The sequence below is a fragment of the Rana temporaria genome, chromosome 2, assembly GCF_905171775.1.
Source record: "Rana temporaria chromosome 2, aRanTem1.1, whole genome shotgun sequence".
In the NCBI taxonomy this organism is placed as follows: Eukaryota; Metazoa; Chordata; class Amphibia; order Anura; family Ranidae; genus Rana; species Rana temporaria.
This window is the reverse complement of record NC_053490.1, coordinates 414851971-414873524: the sequence shown is the minus strand read 5'-3', so window position 1 is coordinate 414873524 and position 21554 is coordinate 414851971. Positions and strand designations below refer to the sequence as shown.

General features: G+C 44.6%; 1 protein-coding gene across 1 annotated transcript in view; it reads right to left on the bottom strand.

Annotated features, from left to right (window-relative positions):
- Positions 1–1239: 1239 nt before the first annotated feature.
- ASMTL (acetylserotonin O-methyltransferase like) overlaps positions 1240–21554 on the bottom strand; it is a 74786-nt gene continuing 54471 nt past the window's right edge. Inside the window, exons 12-14 of the mRNA XM_040338193.1 lie at positions 9428–9571; positions 2235–2357; positions 1240–2136 (exon numbers count right to left, since the gene is read on the bottom strand). Of these exons, the coding sequence (XP_040194127.1) occupies positions 1931–2136; positions 2235–2357; positions 9428–9571 (473 nt within the window). The 3' untranslated portion in view covers positions 1240–1930. The remainder of the gene's footprint in view (positions 2137–2234; positions 2358–9427; positions 9572–21554) is intronic.

Below are 21554 nucleotides of genomic sequence, written 5' to 3'. Positions count from 1 at the left end.
TCGCAGTCCGGCTTCTTTTGGCAACTCGTTACGCGCTGTATGCACCGGTCGGAAGGATGTCAATCAATTAGGAACGCCCAGTCCCGCAGATTACATACCCGGAAGCGGCGGTGAAAATACGGTATGTGCAGCAATGAAATTAAAAAAAAAACAGCCCAATGTCATTCTGACAACTCGGCTAAATGTAATGTTAAAAAAAAATTTGGGGGTGAACCCCCGCTTTAACTGTTACATACACTAGATGCAAACACTGTATAAGGGTTACAATACAGTGGTGGTTATTTACTAAAGTCAAATCCACTGTGCACTTCCAAGTGTGCTGAAAGTGCACTTGGAAGTGCAGTCGCTGTAGATCTAAGGAGGACATGCAAGGAAAAAAACAGCATTTTTGCTTGTACATTATTGGATGACAGAAATCAACAGAGCTTCCCGATTTCAGATCTTCCCCTCAGACCTACAGTGACCGCACTTTCAAGTGCACTTGCAGTGCAAAGTGCATTTGCCTTTAGAAAGTCAACACCAATGTGTGCAATTACAAATAAAATGGCCAAATAACTTCTATGAAGTCAGTCTAGGTCCAGCAAAGTAGTTTTTTGGGAATAAAAAAAAAATTGGACTATTAACACTACTCTGAAGCTATTAGCCTCTCACAGTGAAACTTTGCAATGTTGCCTGATCCCCTCACCGATGGTACGCATATATGAGGCCTCTCAGTGGGTGGGCTGTAACGCTGAGAGGTCATCTATATGCGGCCCTATGTAAACACTTTTCTGTGCTGAGAACCCCCCATAAAGAAACCCCCCATAAAGACTGGAAAACTAAAATATAACATTTTTGTTCTTGGGCATAAATAGTTTTCAAAGTCATATTTTCCCAATGGACAGGCATTCCACTGCTTTAAAAATGTATGACAAGTGTGTGAAACTGACCAATTGTGAAGTGTATTTTGTATATCTGGAGTATTTAGTAGATTCAATAAAGAATCGGCGAGTTCAAGACATCCATCTTTCTCTCTGGATATTTCATTTATTTAGGGTAAAGTAGTTCCTAAAGCACTTTTTCAAGCTAGAATGGTGTAAATTGTAAATCCTAGTGTAATTCCACCTGAAAGGGATAAGGTAGAACTGCAACATTTAGACACCTTTCTGCAGAACCCCTCAGATTGCTAGTGGGATTCTGGTACCACTTATCTAGACGTTTTACAGTTCGTAAATCAACAGAAGAGTAAACAGACGGGTATACTTTCTACCAACACTTTTAATAATTACCTTAACTCTTAACATGAGTTGACAAAAAAATTATAATAAAACTATTATACTGTATGCTTTCTGAAGATATTTGCATCCAACATTTTTTTTTTTATTTATATAAAAAAAAAAAGTTTTGTTAATTAAAGAGACACTGATAGTTCACCAGTTCAGAGCAAAGTAACATCCCAGTGACCCACCACTTCCCTTCCCTACACTCCTTTGCTGCCTACCAGCTCTGTTGGTTTAGTGGTGCTTTCCGGTATAGGGGAAGCATGTGATCTCCTGTTTGGCTGTGCTTTGGCCAGGCACAAATACTGTCACGTGAGTCGGGCAGTTATGTCATCCATCTGGGAAAGCACTGACACAAGAGCTTATAGATGGTGAACTCCTGCACCGGAGATGTGGCAAGGGAATGTGGATTGGTAAGCTTACCTTGCTGTGGGAGGGATTGGGCTATAAGGAGGTACTGGCACTCTGCCCTAAACAGAAAGGTAACAGGGTCTCTTTAAAAGGATCATTATGTAAACTTTGAGCCCAACTGCCCCCCAAAGCCAGCATCAGATCAGCAGATGACCTCATCCAAGGGTCGACCATAGCTTCCATCCTCTACTGAGAAAATGGGAGGCAGCTGGGCTCAAGTAACATAAGTTTAGTCATCTTTAGTATAACCTTCTTAAAACCTATCTTTTTACAGCCAGAATTGCATCTAAGAAGTTCCCAGTGTTCTTAACTTGTACACTATTAAATCCATGACTTTCTAGAAGTTTCTTGTATTCTGTGCCACTTCTCTGCTCTCCTTCACTCATATTCAAAGACTGCAATAGAGCTCTGGGCTCCCTCTTTTCTTCATCCAGAACAATTTCAGCAATAAGCAGAGCACTGTTTCCTAAAGATAAAAAAAAATAAAAAGAGAAAAAATGAATATACAACAAAATGGTTTAAAAAAATAAAAATAAAAAATTCCTAGGAATTTATATATTTTACCTGGGCTACAAGCTTCTGACACCTTCCTTAAAAGATGGTGTAATTTGTCTTCAGGTAGATGATGTAAAATCCTTGAAAAGATGTACAGATCGGCCTTTGGAAGAGCATCATCTAGAAAGTTACCTATGAGCAAAAGACATAGACATAACTTAAACACGAATACTTAAAGCCAACAAGAAAATTTAGCCAGGTGTTATGGAGAGTTGGGGAGGGTCACCCAGTGGTGTACCTGCACCCAGAGTATGAAAATTTAACTAGCTACACATTTTTGGAAAGCAGTAAAATAGCTTTAAAACAAGGCTTTACACACCTTGCTCTAACTGCTTATAATGTGAAATAATTATTTCTTAAAAGGAGAACTGACCTTTCTTGAAAAAAATGAAAAGTTGAACTAATTGACAACACCCTCCCCATGATACCGGTACCTTAAGTGAACCCCATTTTTGGATATCCTCTCCAGCCAGTAAAATGGTGTGGAACTTTAAAACTGCAATAAAAAAGTTTTGGAGGCTGTACAACAGCATATTGCTCAGGATCCCGATTGCTCAGTAGTCAACACTGACCACAGGATCGGGTTGATCAACAAGAATGTCTTCTTTGTTCTGGGACGTCATCCTGGGAGAAAGAAGACTCAAAGGGATTCTCACTGGTCATTGTAGTCATGTGAACAATGCTGATCAATGAGCACTCATCATTGGTTAAGAGTCTGGCATGGTGTAGTCATGTTTTAAAGTGCTGCATCATTATACCAGCTGGAAAGGGTGTCAGAAGATGGGGATCACATAAGGTGCGTGCACTGACTACTGGAGGGGTAGGAGGGTGTGAGCCAGCTAATTTCTTTATTTGTGAAATGGTGAAAATTGTTAAAGCGGGAGTTCACCGATAAATGCTGTTTTTTACTCTTTTACCCTTAGTCTGATGCTCATTTAGTCTAGGGGAATCGGCTAGTTGTTTTAAAATCCGAGCATTACTTACCGTTGTAGAGGGCGATCTTCTCCGGGTATGGGTCTTCGGGAGTGGGCGTTCCTTCTTGATTGACAGTCTTCCGAAAGGCTTCCGACAGTCGCATCCATCGCGTCACGAGTAGCCGAAAGAAGCCGAACGTCGGTGCGGCTCTATACTGCGCCTGCGCACCGACGTTCGGCTACTTTCGGAAAACCGTGACGCGATGGATGCGACCGTCGGAAGCCTGTCAATCAAGAAGGAACGCCCAGTCCCGAAGACCCATACCCGGAAGTGGCGGAGAAGATCGCCCTCTACAACGGTAAGTACTGCTCGGATTTTAAAACAACTAGCCGATTCCCCTAGACTAAATGAGCATCAGACTAAGGGTAAAAACAGGATTTTACCGGTGAACCTCCGCTTTAAATCCTCAAATATCACAGCAAAGACTCTGAAGGTGGGTTTTAGTCAGTTTTTTACAGCTTAGAACACACCTGCTGGTTGTTTACATTAGAGGGTTGGCAGCCTGACAAAATCCGCTCTTAGACCAATTCCACATAGGGCAGGCTCCATTGGAGTCCGCCTGCTCAGCAGGAAATCTGTTCACTGTTCACTGAGCAGGTGGACGGCTGATCCATGCTTTCTCCGCTTATGCGCAGCGGACACAGACTGCGCTTTTTGTCCTCTATGGGTGGTTAGATGTAAACAGAAGGCAGGCTGTTTACACACGACTGCGATAAAAAATCCAATCCACCAAACGGATGGTGAATGGATCCCCAGCTGTCTGTTTTTAGCAGACAGGATTGGATTAAATGTCAACGGGTGTCAACCGACCCGCCGCTGCATAGAGACAAAAGTGGTGCATATGACCCACCTGAAAAGCCGACAGGCAGACCCTTTCTGTCAGCAAAAGGGCCCTAAAGCCCTATACACACCATTAGATTTTCTGCAGATTTTTGTCTTCAGATTTACCAAAACCATATAATATGAGGTCAAACGTTAAGGCCCCGTACACACGATAGAATCCATCCGCTGAAAAATCCCAGCAAATGGGTTTCAGCGGATAGATCCTATGGTGTGTACACTCCAGCGGATCTGTTTCCGCGGATATTTCTCCCCTGGGATGGATTCCAGCAGATCGAATATTTGCTGACATGCCAAACAAATCCATCTGCTGGAATCCATCCCAACGGATGGATCCGCTGGTCTGTATAGACTCACCGGATCCATCCGTCCGAAGGGATCCCCCGCATGCGTCGTAATGATTCGACGCATGCGTGGAATTCCTTATATGACAGCGCCGCGCACGTCGCCGCGTCATAATCGCGGCGACGGCGCGACACGTCATCGCCAGAGGATTTCGGCGCGGATTTCAATGCGATGGTGAGTACACTCCATCGCATTAAAATCTGCTGAAATCCTCGAGAGGATTTATCCGCGGAAACGGTCCGATGGACCGTATCCGCGGATAAATCCTCCCGTGTGTATGGGGCCTAAGAGTTTCAATTTGTATGCAATCAGGCAGTCCCTTGCACTACATGGTTTTGGTAACTCTGAAGACAAAAATCTGCTCTCTCTGGAGCGCTGGGCTATGGTGGAGCGAGAGGGGCTGGCTCAGGCTCTTGGTGGATTGCTGAGTGGTTGAGCCAGGTGCTGGTCCAGGGTTCTGGGTGGATCCAGACCATAGGGATTTTTCAGAGCCTGTGCTGGCTCTGTGACATCAGCCAACAGCCTGCTGTCAGCTGAAAATGGGTTACAGGAGTGCAGAACAAACTGCACTCCTGTGATCCAAAAAAGCATTACCTAAACTTCTCCTTTATTGGAACCCAAACATAGCAAGCAAACATGCAAAGCTCAAAAAGATACTTTAACGTCTTTAACACATTTGTGATGTGTAGGGCAGCCCAGGTAGTGGGCATGACAACCCACTACATAGCATGAATGGGGACTTACATTCATTTGCCTCTATTGTGACCTTTTGAAAATAAATTTCTCCACAACGCATATAGCTACAGAGGTGAAAAAAAGTGCTTTTACTGGTTGAATCTGTAAAAACTTTAGTCTGCACAGTCAGACATAGGTTCACTTTAATGTCCGCACACAAAGCAGAATTGCATGTACATTTTGGAGTTACTCTGATCCCAACTCATGCAGCATGAAACACCTGTAGTGCTGGGTTCTAAGCTACAATGCAGGATTAAAAAGTATACCTCCAGCCAAAATTTATTTTTGTACCTAATTTTGCCAAGTACTGGGAAGCTGTTTTTACTTACATTTTAGCTTTAGACTATATTAATTTTAGTTCCCTATAATATCGGACTTAAAATGAATTTGTCAGAAAGAAAAGGCCAGAGAAGCCTTAGATGGAAGCTGTATTTCACAAACTTTCACTGACAAGTGATACGACTTGCAGTAAAGCTGCATCAGTTCACTTTCATAGCATATGCACAGGAAGTCACAGAATGGAAACTTCCATTTGAGTCTTCTTGCACCTTGAGTACCACTCGACAACTTTCCTTTAAGCAATTTCAATAAAATTTATATTCAATAACTCCACTCTCCAACTCTTACACACAGTACTTCTGTGAAAAATACAATGCAGATTAAAGGATGGTTATAATTAGTACACTATACTTGAACAGACATAGGGTATATTTAAAGTAGATCCCAGAAACAGAAGTCATTCTGAAGACACGGATTAACCAGCTCTGGTAGAAAACACTTCATACAGCAGAGATACAAAATATAAAGTGACTGATCAGCAGATATTACGTTATATATAGTCATTCGCTTAGAAAGACATCACAAGTCTTAAGAATGTCTTTTTTTATCAGAATGTTTGCAAAGTATAGAAGTTACTCAACTTCCCTTTTCTAAAGTAACAGACAGTTCCTCTCATTATTATTTGGAATACACAACACACGTGCAATATGGTGTTTGGCCAATCTTTTAAACTCCTTGACATATTTTGTAAGTCCTTAAAGTACATCAGCAATGCTGAACACAACGATTGCTACAAAAATAGGTAGGAAAAGTAGGAAATGCCCTTGTGTTTTCAGTAGGGTTGTCCCAATACCGATACTAGTATCGGTATCGGGACCGATTCCGAGTTTTTTCGGCGGTACTCAGACGCCGATACCCTGCCCCGATACACAAATAGAATACTTAACCCCCCCGCCGCCGTCGTCGCCGCCGCCACCGGAGCCGCAAACCACCGCCGCATCCCCGCTACCGCCGACTGTGTAATACGGGCGGGAACATTACAGCTTTGAATAGCTGTAATGATTGGCGCCGTGCATAGACACTCCCCCTTGCTCGGGTGAACTGTCCAATCCCGAGCGAGGGGGAGTGTCTATACACGCAGCGCGGCTCCAATCATTAAAGCTATTCAAAGCTGTAATGTTCCTGGCCGTAGTACTGTACACAGTCGGCGGTAGCAGGTAAGCGGCCATGGCTGCATATGGGGGGGAAACATGGCTGGATGGGGGGGGAGACACAAGGCTGGATGGGGGGGAGACACATGGCTGGATGGGGGGGAGACAGATGGCTGGATGGGGGGGAGACACATGGCTGGATGGGGGGGAGACACATGGCTGGATGGGGGGGGAGACACATGGCTGGATGGGGGGGGAGACACAAGGCTGGATGGGGGGGAGACACAAGGCTGGATGGGGGGAGACACAAGGCTGGATGGGGGGGGGAGACAGATGGCTGGATGGGGGGGGGAGACACATGGCTGGATGGGGGGGGGAGACACAAGGCTGGATGGGGGGAGACACATGGCTGGATGGGGGGGGGAGACACATGGCTGGATGGGGGGGGGGGGGGACACATGGCTGGATGGGGGGGGGGGGGGGACACATGGCTGGATGGGGGGGGGGGGGAGACACAAGGCTGGATGGGGGGGGGGGGGGGAGACACATGGCTGGATGGGGGGGGAGACACATGGCTGGATGGGGGGGGGGACACATGGCTGGATGGGGGGGGAGACACAAGGCTGGATGGGGGGGAGACACATGGCTGGATGGGGGGGAGACACATGGCTGGATGGGGGGGGAGACACAAGGCTGGAGGGGGGGGAGACACAAGGCTGGAGGGGGGGAGACACAAGGCTGGAGGGGGGGAGACAGATGGCTGGATGGGGGGGGAGACAGATGGCTGGAGGGGGGGGGAGACAGATGGCTGGATGGGGGGGAGACACAATGGCTGGATGGGGGGGAGACACATGGCTGGATGGGGGGGGGAGACACATGGCTGGATGGGGGGGAGACACAAGGCTGGATGGGGGGGGGGGAGACACAAGGCTGGATGGGGGGGAGACACGTGGCTGGATGGGGGGGGAGACACGTGGCTGGATGGGGGGGGAGACACATGGCTGGATGGGGGGGAGACAGATGGCTGGATGGGGGGGAGACAGATGGCTGGATGGGGGGGAGACAGATGGCTGGATGGGGGGGGAGACAGATGGCTGGATGGGGGGGAGACACAAGGCTGGATGGGGGGGGGGAGACACAAGGCTGGATGGGGGGGAGACACAAGGCTGGATGGGGGGGAGACACAAGGCTGGAATGGGGGGGGAGACACAAGGCTGGATGGGGGGGAGACACAAGGCTGGATGGGGGGGAGACACAAGGCTGGATGGGGGGGGAGACACAAGGCTGGATGGGGGGGAGACACATGGCTGGATGGGGGGAGACACATGTCTGGATGGGGGGAGACACATGGCTGGATGGGGGGGAGACAGATGGCTGGATGGGGGGGAGACAGATGGCTGGATGGGGGGGAGACACAAGGCTGGATGGGGGGGAGACACAAGGCTGGATGGGGGGGGGGACACAAGGCTGGATGGGGGGGGAGACACAAGGCTGGATGGGGGGGAGACACATGCTGGATGGGGGGGGAGACACATGGCTGGATGGGGGGGAGACAGATGGCTGGATGGGGGGGAGACAGATGGCTGGATGGGGGGGAGACAGATGGCTGGATAATGGGGGGACATGGCTGCATATGGGGGGGGACATGGCTGGATATGGGGGGACATGGCTGCATATATGGGGGGGGACATGGCTGGATATGGGGGGGACATGGCTGCATCTGTGGGGGGACATGGCTGCATTTGGGGACACATTAAAAAAAAGTATCGGTATTCGGTATCGGCGACTACTTGAAAAAAAGTATCGGTACTTGTACTCAGTCCTAAAAAAGTGGTATCGGGACAACCCTAGTTTTCAGTTATAAAATATTTAAAACAAAACTCTAGGCTAGCAGCCAAATATACAGTTGAAATTGATGTACAGTTTTACCCACCAAAGGATTTGAGATTCTGGTCAGCCAGTCTTGTTACACACAATTTTAACATTGAACATCCAGACAGGTGAAACACAGTTTACTAGCTCACATCTCTGCTTCCTGCCAGCACAGGAAATGATCACCTGTGTCCAGGGTACAAGGAACTGACCCAGAAAGCAGCTTCAAAACAGGAAGTAGAAGATTTACCTTTCTGATTAGAAGAATGGCCATCCAAAATCACTTGGTCGGTATTTATAGTAATACCTTGGATTACGAGCATAATTCGTTCCAGAAGCAAGCTTGTAATCTAAAGCACTTATATATCAAAGCGAGTTTTCCCATAAGAAATAATAGAAACTAAGATAACTGGTTCCACTCCTGGTATATGCAGAACTGAATGCGGCTAGAAGTGCGGGGGGGGCTTAATGACACTTTCGGGCTCTCCGATGCATGTTACGCCCACCCCACCCAGCTGGGAGTGTCCGAGTTCTCCAGTGCCCACAGACCTCTGGCCACATATGTTAATACCGTGTTGCCCCGAAAATAAGCCAGGCCGCTAATCATAAAAACCTAATGTCAAACTATTTTTATTTTATTTTTTATTTCGAAAGTTTTAACATTTTGGCAAGTTTTGATTTCAGCCTTTGAGCCTACTTTAAAAAGTTAACCTCAATTCCTGTACCGACACCCTGATAAAACAGAGGATTGTTTTTCACTGGAACAAGATGACAGAGGCATCAATATAAAACACTGCCATAAGATCTGATCCATCCCTATTCCGCTAAATATGTTATTTTTCGGTTTTGGCTGTGTCACCATGAACAGTATGCTGATGAAACACTGTAAGCCAGCAATATCAAAAGCCCTTGCTTTCAGTCCTCAACACAATCACTGTGGATGAAGACAAAAAAATAAAAGTTGGACATATTTACTACCTGTAGTGATATCTTCAAAAAAATTACCTGAGATAAATGTTATACAACTGGAGTCCGATTTTTCAGGCTGGAATTGAGTAACATTTTTAATAACATCAGGAAGGTCGAAAACTTTGACTTTCATCTCTGGGTACGTCCAAGTCAGTTCATGAGCAAGGGCACCAGTGCAACCTTTATAAAAGAACAATACACAACCGCAATTAAGCACATACAGTATTATTGCCACACTATCATTTTCCTAATAAACCATAAATCGTAATTAACAACAAAACTTGGGTTGCAAAGTCCAATTATTTCCATAACATACACAAGAAAGTTGAATAGGATTCACATCCCAATGCTGCATATCTGGAAAACGCAGCCCTGGACCTGTATAGCATCCTGCAGCTAACTACAACTGTTGCCCCGGTGCAAGGTGAGCACCCAAATAGGATCCAGTTCCCGAAGCAACGAAGTTCCCGAAGGTATTACAGAGGTTACACCAATCCAGATACACTGCTTCTATTGTTGTTAAAGAAAGCAGTGAAGAAAGTCTATTGAAGAACCCAAAATAAAATAAAGGCAAAATAAAGAAAACCAGTTAAAGCGGAGTTCCACCCAAAAATGGAACTTCCGCTTTTCGGAACCCCCCCCCCCCTCCGCCACATTTGGCACCTTTCGCGGGGAGGGGGGTGCAGGTACCTGTATAATACAGGTATTTGCACCCACTTCCAGGAAGGACTCCCACTCCACTTCCCCCCCCCAGATGCTCTTAGGCATGCACAAATCAACGTTTATTCAGCGCTTCAGTAGATCATAGTAAGTGGCAACAACAAAAGCAAGCCTTATTACAAATGTCACACACAAAAATAGCAGTGCTTAAAGAGCCACAAAAATAAATAAGTATAAAGCGTGTCACTCTCAGAAGTCTTGGCCATTCTGAACCATGAAACCTCCAGCACACAATTTGTTTTATGGAGCATGCCTGCCCCTCCCACACATTCCCGTTGGCCAGTGAGCCAGCTAATTATAGCAATGCACCAAAAGAAATATAATGGAAAAAGCTCTGACACTACCTGCTCAGAATACCCCAACATTTAGCATGCAAAAATCAGTAAGAAATGCTGTAGGTGTGTACAACTCAGGGTGCACGTTATACCTGTAAGCAGCATTATTACATTTATTAAAGTGACAGAATTGCCATAATCTTTTGGTAGGTGTTGACAAGAGGAAGACTTCACCCAAACCAGGAGACAACAGCACAAGGGACACATCACACTGACGGCAAGTACAGTCCCTTGTGCTGACAATTTATTTATTTTAACTAAGGTTTTAACATTTCGACTGACCTGCTTAGCTCATACAGTGGCCACAGTCTAAAACATTTCAACATTTCAATAATAAAAAAAAAACTATGTACTACTGCAGGGTTTACCTTATACAATTTTGCAAGAAAACTGAGAATATGTAACAAGTTGATATTATCCCATTTACATACCATAACTTAAAGCGGAACTAATCCCATAGATCGAACAGTTTTAAAAAACAACTACACTTTTGACATGCCAGGAATGCTAACTGTCACATTGGTTGCGCTCTCAACCAAACTGTCAAACCATCAAATGGCTGGGGTCATAACTGATCACATGTGCAGTTGCTCATTAAACAGAGGCCAAGATGGCAGATTCCCTGGCTTAAAATAGGGGGGTTTAGTTCAATTTTAAAGCAGTTCTATAGTCACAGCATACACTTTCATTTTAAAACATTAAAAATACAAAAAATGGTTACGGTTGACAATCCAATATAAGCTTACTTGAAAAATCTATCATGTTGTGAGTGCGGTCTGTCTGTTGGCCAACACTTTTCCCCCAACTTTCAGGATTCTTTCCATGCTTTGCAGCTTTACCTCTGCTCTTTACATTTTCTACACTTTTCCATTTCTAAAGACTACATATGCCATGGTACCTTGCTGGCTGCAAGCAAAAAATTCCTGTACTGACTTTGCCTCCTGAAACTCCTCTCAGCACCTCAGTAGGTGCTGAGAGGAGGCAGAAGGCAGACTCTGTGAAAAATGTGTGACACAGCATAGTGTCACAAGGCATAGTGACTACAGAGTTCAAGGAAGTAAATGTGTGGGGATCTTTACAAACATAAAGATTGTTCAGATTTATGGGAGTAGGCTAGACATAATTGAAAAGCAATGTGGAAATAAATAGATGATTTTACATTTTGGCCATCAATATGCTTTAAAAAACAAAATATGCTGCTTAGATTTTAAAGCAGATGTAAAGTCTATTGAAGAGAAAGGGAGAGTGTCGCCTCTTTTAGAATAAGGGTACAAGAAGTAAAAAGGTGCCTACATCCCATTTAATATGAAGAATAATGAGACAAAAATAATTTGACAACATTTGGCTGCTTGGGGCCAATGAACGTCAGTATTTAGGTCAAGGGAAGGGGGGAGGGATTTTGGAAGGGACTTTTCGCGGCACTGATAAAGACAATCTGATAAAAGATATCAAGATATCAATATTTATTTAACAAAAAAGAAAACAGGTATAATACAAAGGACAATTAAATTGTCCTTTGTATTATACCTGTTTTCTTTTTTGTTAAATAAATATTGATATCTTTTATCAGATTGTCTTTATCAGTGCCGCGAAAAGTCCCTTCCAAAATCCCTCCCCCCTTCCCTTGACCTAAATACTGACGTTCATTGGCCCCAAGCAGCCAAATGTTGTCAAATTATTTTTGTCTCATTATTCTTCAGATGTAAAGTCTGCTATTATTTGTGTTATTTTTTTTTTTAAGTCCCCAGGTGGGTTATGCCATAATTTACTAGTATGCACAGCATATTAGTACATTATGGCAGACTTACCTGGCATATGGTGTCCTCCAGCGCAGCACTGGGACCGATTCGATGGGCCAGTGGCGATTCCATCTTCGCCCGATCTTCCTTCTGGGTACCATGCCTTCAGCCACTTGATAGGCCAGGCTGCAATGACGTCGCTCCCACCATGACGATGGGCACATGTGCCCACGGGAGTCACATCACCGAGGCACGGATCGGCGACCGATCGGGACTCCCTCCCAGCTGCATGCGCAGCTCAGTGAACATGACAGCTGACAGGCAGAAGGATGCAGCGATGGCAGAAGGGACCAGTAGGGTCCATACCCTGCCAGTCAGTCATTTGATTAAAATACAGGCTTACTTCCACTTTTTCAGAAAACTCTAAAACTGAAGTGGGCAGATCTAATTATCATTTGCAAACTAGATTTAAAAACCACCTGTTCTAACAAGTGGATAAAGGACTTTGAGCCCAGGTTCACACTGGATAAGATTTGAGATGCGATTTCACATGTCAAATCGCATCTCAAATCGGCGGCATTTGCTGGCAATGGCACCGTCCTAATTGGTGCGACGCCGCATCTGCGGCGCTGCACCGATTTCAAAAAGTAGTTGTACTACTTTTTGCGATTTCGGGCCGCGATTTACATTGAACCCTGCACAGATGTCTCTTAAATCGCGGCAAAACCGCAGCCGCGAAATCGCGATTTTACCGCGATTTTGAATTCGCAGCAGTGTGAACCTAGCCTGTATCTGGGTTTCTTCATTGCGTGTTAATTAGGGGAAACTCAATGTGTCACTCTTTATTCGGCCCTACAACGAAAGTTGGCAAGGGACTGGCCAACATTCAATCCATTTATGGGCAGGCTGATTGTATATAAGTTGATCCATTGATCAACATGGGTAGGACCAGCCTGTTGAATTATTTACATGCGATTAGTGCCGGTGTCTATAGTCGCTAGTAGTAATCATTGTGTTCTGTTGGCTGGGAAAGCTCCCCACACGGCAAAACAAAATAGTGCTGTGTGAGGCATTCATCAACACTGGCTGTGTTGATGGGGGAATAAAGCAACTTTTCTTTCCTTCCACACATGATGGGAGAAAAAAAAATAATCAAATAATCTATGGGCTGCTTTTGTCCATGAGGACAGATTGCATCTCCTCTAATTTTAAGTTGTGCAGAGTAGCCTGCAGTCTGCCCGAGGCCTGCACAAAAATCCAGAAAAGTGAAAAAAAAAATTGTTATGTGTTTTTTATTTTTAGGTATGCTGTGTGAATGGAAACATACAACATAGTGTGGTTTTCTAAAATTTCATTTGCAAAATGTGAAACAACAATTCAAAGGCATTTTTAATGTTAATTTTGCATTTCTACATGTCTGGTCTTCCACATTTTTTGTAATGACATTTATTAGAGATATATAGATTAGCCACTAGAGGAATCTTTATATTTTACAATTTTTAGCTGTTCAACCTATTAGGACATATTTATAAAGCAGTTAATCTCTTTAACGGCTTGCCAACCGCCGCACAAACATTTACGTCAGCAGAATGGCACGGACAGGCAAATGGGCGTACAGGTATGTCCATTTAAATTTGCCGATGTGTGGGTGCGAGCCATGGGCGGACTGACAACTCATGGGGCCCCCGGGAAATAGGAGATTATTGGGCCCCCAGGCAATAGGAGAATATGGGGCTCCCAGGTAATAGATTATGGGGCCACACAGTATACACACACAAATACAGTATACATTACACAGTATACACAGACACACACACAATATACACTGTGGTATTGGGGGTTGTTAGCTCTTGTGGTAGATGCATTTTCCTGCAGTCAACACCAAACAGGCATATAACGTTAAGGGCATGGTAGCCCACGTTTATTAAAGGAGGAAAACAAAACAAAAGTCCATTCAGGAATCCCACGCAGGGGTTTAACCACTTAAGACCCAGACCTTTAGGCAGGTAAAGGACCTGGCCAGTTTTTGCGATTCGGCACTGCGTCGCTTTAACTAACAATTGCGCGGTCATGCGACGTGGCTCCCAAACAAAATTGGCGTCCATTTTTCCCCACAAATAGAGCTTTCTTTTGGTGGTATTTGATCACCTCTGCGGTTTTTATTTTTTGCGCTGTGAACAAAAATAGAGCGACAATTTTGAAAAGAAAATTCAATATTTTTTTCTTTTTGCTATAATAAATATCCCCCAAAAATATAAAAAAAAAAATGTTTTCCCTCAGTTTAGGCTGATACGTATTCTTCTACCTATTTTTGGTAAAAAAAAAAAAAAAAAAAATCGCAATAAGCGTTTATCGATTGGTTTTGCGCAAAATTTATAGCTTTTACAAAATAGGGAATAGTTTTATTGCATTTTTATAATTTTTTTTTACTACTTATGGCGGCGATCAGCGTTTTTTTTTTTTTTTTCGTAACTGCGACATTATGGCGGACACATCGGACAATTTTGACACATTTTTGGGACTGTGAAAATGACAATTGCAGTTTGGGAGTTAACCACTAGAGGGCACCTGGGCACACAGCTTGCAGGCTGTCTCTAAAACCCGGACACAGGGTTGGAGATCCCATCCCACCCATATCTCTGAGGAATCTCCAAGCCACAGAGCCCCTTGTAGAGATAAATAAATCTGAGTAAACTGCCAGAGCAGTTCCCCGTTTTAAAATATAAGCTCTGCACTCAGCCGATATGCATTCTCTGTGTCCACTTCAATATAAATTTTCATTGGGACAGAGCCTCGCTCTGCCACAACACACACACAATATATACACACACAATATACACACACAGTATACATACACATACACACACTGAAAAGGTACTGGAGAGGCGGGGCAGCTATGATCTTGGGATTTTTAAAAAAGCACCGATTTTTACATACTGTCCCTGGTTCTACTGAGTCTGGCAACCCTGATGGGGCCCCCTAGTGGCATGGGGCCCTCGGGCAGTGCCCGAGTGCCTAAATGGTCAGTCCACCCCTGGTGCAAGCTCCGTGACCGTGCCTGCGGACTCGATGACCGCCGATGTCCCACGATCATGTCATGAAGCTGCAGAAAGGGGGGTGCTTGTTTAACCACTTAAGGACCGCCGCACGACGATATACGTCGGCAGAATGGCACGGCTGGGCACAGGGGCGTATATATACGTCCCCTTTAAGAGCCCAGTCGTGGGTCGCGAGCACGCCGACCCGGTCCGAAGCTCCGTGACCGCGCCCGTGGGACCTAATCGCCGCGGGTGTCCCGCGATCGGGTCACAGGAGCTGAAGAACGGGGAGAGGTGTGTGTAAACACATCTTCCCTGTTCTTCTGTGTGGCAATGTCAGTGATCGTCTGTTCCCTGATATAGGAAACGAAGATCACTGACGTCACAAGTCCAGCCCCTCCCCCCTACAGGTAGAAACACACATGAGGTCCCACTTAACCCCTACAGCACCCCCTAGTGGTTAACCCCTTCACTAACATTGTAATTTTCACAGTATCAGTATTTTTATAGCACTTTTCGCTGTCAAAAGTGTTCGATGTGTCCGCCAAAAATGTTGCAGTCACGAAAAAAAAAAAATCACTGATCGCCGCCATTAGTAGTAAAATTTTTTTTTTATAAAAATACCATAAAACTATCCCTTATTTTGTAAACGCTATAAATTTTGCACAAACCAATCGATAAGCGATTTTTTTTACCAAAAATAGGTAGAAAAATATGTATAAGGGCCCGTGGGACGTGATGAGGACGTGACACGGGTGAGGGTGGGAGGTGCCGAGAGCTCCATGGCTGCCAGTGGCGTCTGCAGCGCTGAGACTCCGACGATTCCATCGGCGGACCGATGGACAGTAGCAGCGCGAGAGGCTGACTGACCGGAGGACCGCGCGGGAGACTCATCCCTGCCCAAAGATCTGACGCCTGTAAGGGGACGCAGTATACGAGCGGGTCCCCAGGCAGTACGCGGCAAGCGAACAGATCGCCTTCAGAGCTCCCTACGATCCCCAGGTGGACTACCTGCATCTCAGCTGACGACCGAGCGGGGCTTAGTGGATGCGTACAGCGACAGTGTCAGCGGGGGCTACATCATGGCTCCCTCCATGGAGATACACAGCCCAGCGACGGCCGGCGAGATGAGCTAAGGGGTTGGTGAGGCGCTCAGTTGAGCCGAATCGGGCTCCCTGCCCCCCCCCCCTCCCAACACTTATTTGTGAATGAGCTCTGATACTAATTATTTCTTCCAACTCTGGGCTGACTTGATGTATAGTACACAGTGGGGTTTGGCTGCTGAGTTACCCTGATTTGATGTGTGAAAGAGGAGGAAGGGGGGATCTTTATTTTCCCGATTGCTTTTCTACGATTTAGGATTGGGACGTTTAAAAACAACTTGTGAAACAACCGGGACTAGTGCTAAAAGTAATAGCAATAGTAGACTATAGTAGACTATTGGACCTCATGCTCTCACTTTGTTTTGAATCTTTATTGGGGAAGACAGGACCTCTGGCCGCATGAGATAGAACTGGTTTAAATTGACCAGGATTGTCCAGGACTACTCCACACTTACACTTCTCATGTATGAAAGTTGTTTTCTGTCTACTGTGATTTAAGTCCTAAGAGGAACTCCCATGTAAATACATCACAAGGTCTAGCGGTAAAAATCTACTTTGGTGTGCTATATTGAAGAATAGGAAGTGTGTATTTCTGTCTTTCTATCAGGTTCCTTTCTGATTCATGATCTGTGACGTATGAAAAAAAACAAAAACATGAAACTAGCGGGGCCTGTGATACAAGGATTTGTAAAGCGATCCATAGGATCTTATACTCTTTCTTTCTGTGATACGGCTTACTGGGGGAGTCAGGCCCTTTTGATATTAGAGAGTAGAACTGTTGCAAATTGTCCGGGACTGTTTGGGCTTGGCCCACAGAGTAAGTGGCGTAGATTGGTATATCCGGCATACCCGGAGCACCCCTCAGTACCGAGTCTAAGATAGCTCCCACGGTCTGACGTCCAGAGAGAAAAAACACACACGGTCCGTTGGGCTTCTGAGTAGCTTGCAGAGTGGGGTCGTGACAAATAATCTTACTACCCTCAAACTGGGGAAGAGAATTAGAGCCACCAATAAAAACAAGATGAATAGATCCACGAGAGGCGTCGCCTCAAAAGGCGCCCAAAAGTAACGTGGGGACCAGTTCGATACAGCAGTATTTGACCCAAGAGGGAAACCCCAAAAGTCCAGGTCTCGTAAAAAAAAATTGAAAAAAAGAAGAGACTAAAATGGGGGAAGGCAGCTCAGACCGCTCGAAAGGAGAAACGACAATTGAAAGTGACCCCGAGCATAGTAGATTAGAAGAGCTGGGTCAGGAATCACAACCGCAAACTAAAGCAGAGATGAACGCTATGTTACTGAGGATGGAAAATGTGATAAAAACAGAAATCAACAGGCTAAAGAACGGACCTAGGAGGGCTTTTGGACAGAGTGGAAGAGACAGAAAAAATAATAGAAGAACAAGATCACAAGCTAAATAAATTAAAAACACAGGTCAGGGCCATGACCGCCAACCAAAGAATGTTAGCATACCGTTTAGAAGACCAGGAGAATCGCAACAGGCGACAAAATCTAAGAATTTGTGAGATAGTGGAAGAAAAAGGAGAAGATCTAAGAGCAATCATGAATACACTATTTAACCCCCTGTTAGATAAGACTGCAGGAGCAAAACCCTTGAAAATTGAAAGGGTACAGAGAGGGGAAACCCCAAACAGACAGAAAGAAATGGTCCAAGAGATGTCATAGTTCGGTTTAGGAACTATGAGGACAAAGCGGAAATTTGGGGAAGGTTGAGGGGGAAATCTCCCATTAGATACAGAGAGACTGAGCTACAAATTTTCTCTGACCTATCGAAAGAAACATTAGCAAGGAGAAGACACTTAAAACCCCTATTAGAGTTGATGCGCACGGAAAACGTAAAATATCAATGGGGCTTCCCTGCATGTCTTATCGGTTTAAAGGGGGGGGGGGGGGAACTGCAAGACTAAGACATCCAGAAGAGCCGACGGATTTCTGCCATAAAATGGATCTGATAATACCGGAATTGCCGGACTGGGTAGATTAAATTGGCTGAGTTGGGTCGGTCGGGGGATGGGGACTTGGGGGAGGGGGGGGCAGCTGAGGAGCATCTTCGAGCATCACCACCAGTTGAGGAGCCGATGGGGAAGGAGTGGAGGTTACCAATAGCGGCACCTAGGCCAAGAATGGGCCAAGGGAAGGGTTGGGGTGGGGGGGTTGTAGGGAGGGCATTGGGGGGGACCATCTCGGAGACTCCACAAGATAGTTATAACTACACTCAAACTACCTATAGATGACAGAAATTAGTTTTCTCTCATATAATGTGAGAGGTTTGAACTCTCATGTTAAGAGACTCAAAGTTCTTAGTGAACTGAAGCACTATAAGGCAGAGGTTGTCTTCTTACAAGAGACCCACTTAACATCAGAGTCCAACATTAAGATGTATTCCCCTAATTACCCTACATGGTTCTATGGAGACACAATATCAAAGAGGTCCCGCGGGGTCGCTATAGGTTTTGCTAGAGGTGTCCGGTTCACATTGGGGGATAGACTGACTGACCCCGAAGGTAGATTCTTATTTCTGAAAGGACAATTAGGAGGGGTGGATTACACCCTGGCAAACGTTTATGCCCCCAATGTGAATCCGGTCAAATACGTAAGCAAAATCCTAAGAAAATTAAAAGATTTCGAGGTAGGACACGTGGTGTTAATGGGGGACTTCAATTTTTGTATGAATCCCGCTCTTGACAGTCCGTCCCGGGCACAGGGGACTAGTAGTGAGCAGTTAAAAGAATTGAAACAACGAATGTTACATAACCAAATGATAGATGTATGGCGAACCCTTCATCCCAAAACCTGTGATTGCACTTACTACTCCCCTGTGCACGGGACGTACTCAAGGATAGATTATATCCTCATAGACCATAGATTACTAGAGAGGGTAATGGATACGGGAATTGAGATTACGACAATCTCAGACCATGCCCCTATAACTATAAAAATTAGTTCATCACTACAGAAAACAAATCCACCGGCGTGGAGACTGGACGAAAGTTTACTTGAAGACGAAGAGGTGGTAGGGAGAGTCCAAAAGGAACTGGAATTCTATTTCCGGGAGAACGACACGGAGGGGATCTCGGGGGCATCCCTATGGGATGCTCACAAAGCGTATATAAGAGGGATCTTTATTGCTGAGGGAGCAAGGAAAAAGAAAGAAAGCACCAGGAAATTAAAAACTTTAATAGAATAAATAACAAGACCACAAAACACAGGGCCAAAAGAGAGAAACACTCCACAAATTGACTCTAAAAAGAGATGATTATAGAGCACTTTCAGAGCAAGAAACAAGGAGACTACTAAATAGAAGGGTCAGAGAAAGATACATTTGGGGGAAAAAATCTAGTAAGAACTTAGCTAGAATGGTACAAAAAAAGAAAACTAGAAACTTCATTGAAAAGATCAAAAACAAGAATGGGGAACTAGCCAATTCAACTAGTGATATAGCCGAAGTCTTTAGAAACGATTACGAAGGCCTATACGCCGTACAACAAAAGAATTAGAACCCCGGTGAGAAAGAGGCCAAAATAAGGGCAGTGTTACAGAAAGCAAACTTGCCTAAGATAGATGATCAAGTAACCGTAAAAATGGAGGAGCCTATAACGGAGGAGGTAAAAGGTTACGCCCCAAAAAACTCAGTTAAGGGGAAAAGCCCAGGGCCGGACGGCTTTACGACCGTATATTTGCAAAAGTTTAGTTCTACTCTCATACCTAGACTCTGCCGCTATTTTAACGGGCTGGGGCCGATTACGAGATGAGTCGGGAGGCACTGGAAGCAACAATTACTGTAATAAAAAAAGAGGGAAAAGATAATACACTCTGCTCAGGCTTTCGGCCCATTTCATTATTAAATGCAGATACAAAATTGTATGCCAAGATTCTGGCCGAACGCATGAAGGGGATAATGACAACCAATAACTCCCTAGGACACACTTAAAGCGGGGGTTCACCCCCAAAAAAATATGTTTTAACATGACATTTAGCCGAATGACTTAGGAACGCCCAGTCCTGCAGATTACATACCCGAAAGCGACAGTGAAAATACGGTATGTGCTGCACTGAAAAAATAAAATAAAAAAACAGCCGATTGTCATTCTGACAACCCGGCTGAATGTCATGTTAATTTTTTTTTTTTTTGGGTGAACCCCGCTTTAACCACTTCATAGCCCCCTAGTGGTTAACCCCTACCCTGCCAGTCACATTTATACAGTAATCAGTGCATCAAAAGTGTCCGATGTGTCCACCATAAATATTAATAAAAATGCCATAAAACTATCCCCTATTTTGTAGACGCTATAACTTCTATGCAAACCAATCAATAAACGCTTATTGCGATTTTTTTTTTTACAAAAATATGTAGAAGAATACGTATCGGCCTAAACTGAGGAAGCATTTTTTATATATATATATTTATATATATATATATATATATATATATATATATATATATATATATATATATATATATATATATATATATATATATATATATATATATATATATACACACATACATACACACACAGCACAGCACAGACCAAAAGTTTGGACACACCTTCTCATTCAAAGAGTTTTCTTTATTTTCATGACTATGAAAATTGTAGATTCACACTGAAGGCATCAAAACTAAATATAAAAATAAATATATTTCATATTCTAGGTTCTTCAAAGTAGCCACCTTTTGCTTTGATTACTGCTTGGCACACTCTTGGCATTCTCTTGATGAGCTTCAAGAGGTAGTCACCTGGCGCAGCACCCCATCACTCTCCTTCTTGGTCAAATAGCCCTTACACATCCTGGAGGTGTGTTTGGGGTCATTGTCTTGTTGAAAAATAAATCATGGTCCAACTAAACGCAAACCGGATGGAATAGCATGCCGCTGCAAGATGCTGTGGTAGCCATGCTGGTTCAGTATGCCTTCAATTTTGATTAAATCCCCAACAGTGTAACCAGCAAAGAACCCCACACCATCACACCTCCTCCTCCATGCTTCACGGTGGGAACCAGGCATGTAGAATCCATCCGTTCACCTTTTCTGCGTCGCACAAAGACACGGGGGTTGGAACCAAAGATCTCAAGTTTGGACTCATCAGACCAAAGCACAGATTTCCACTGGTCTAATGTCCATTCCTTGTGTTCTTTAGCCCAAACAAGTCTCTTCTGCTTGTTGCCTTTCTTTAGCAGTGGTTTCCTAGCAGATATTCTACCATGAAGGC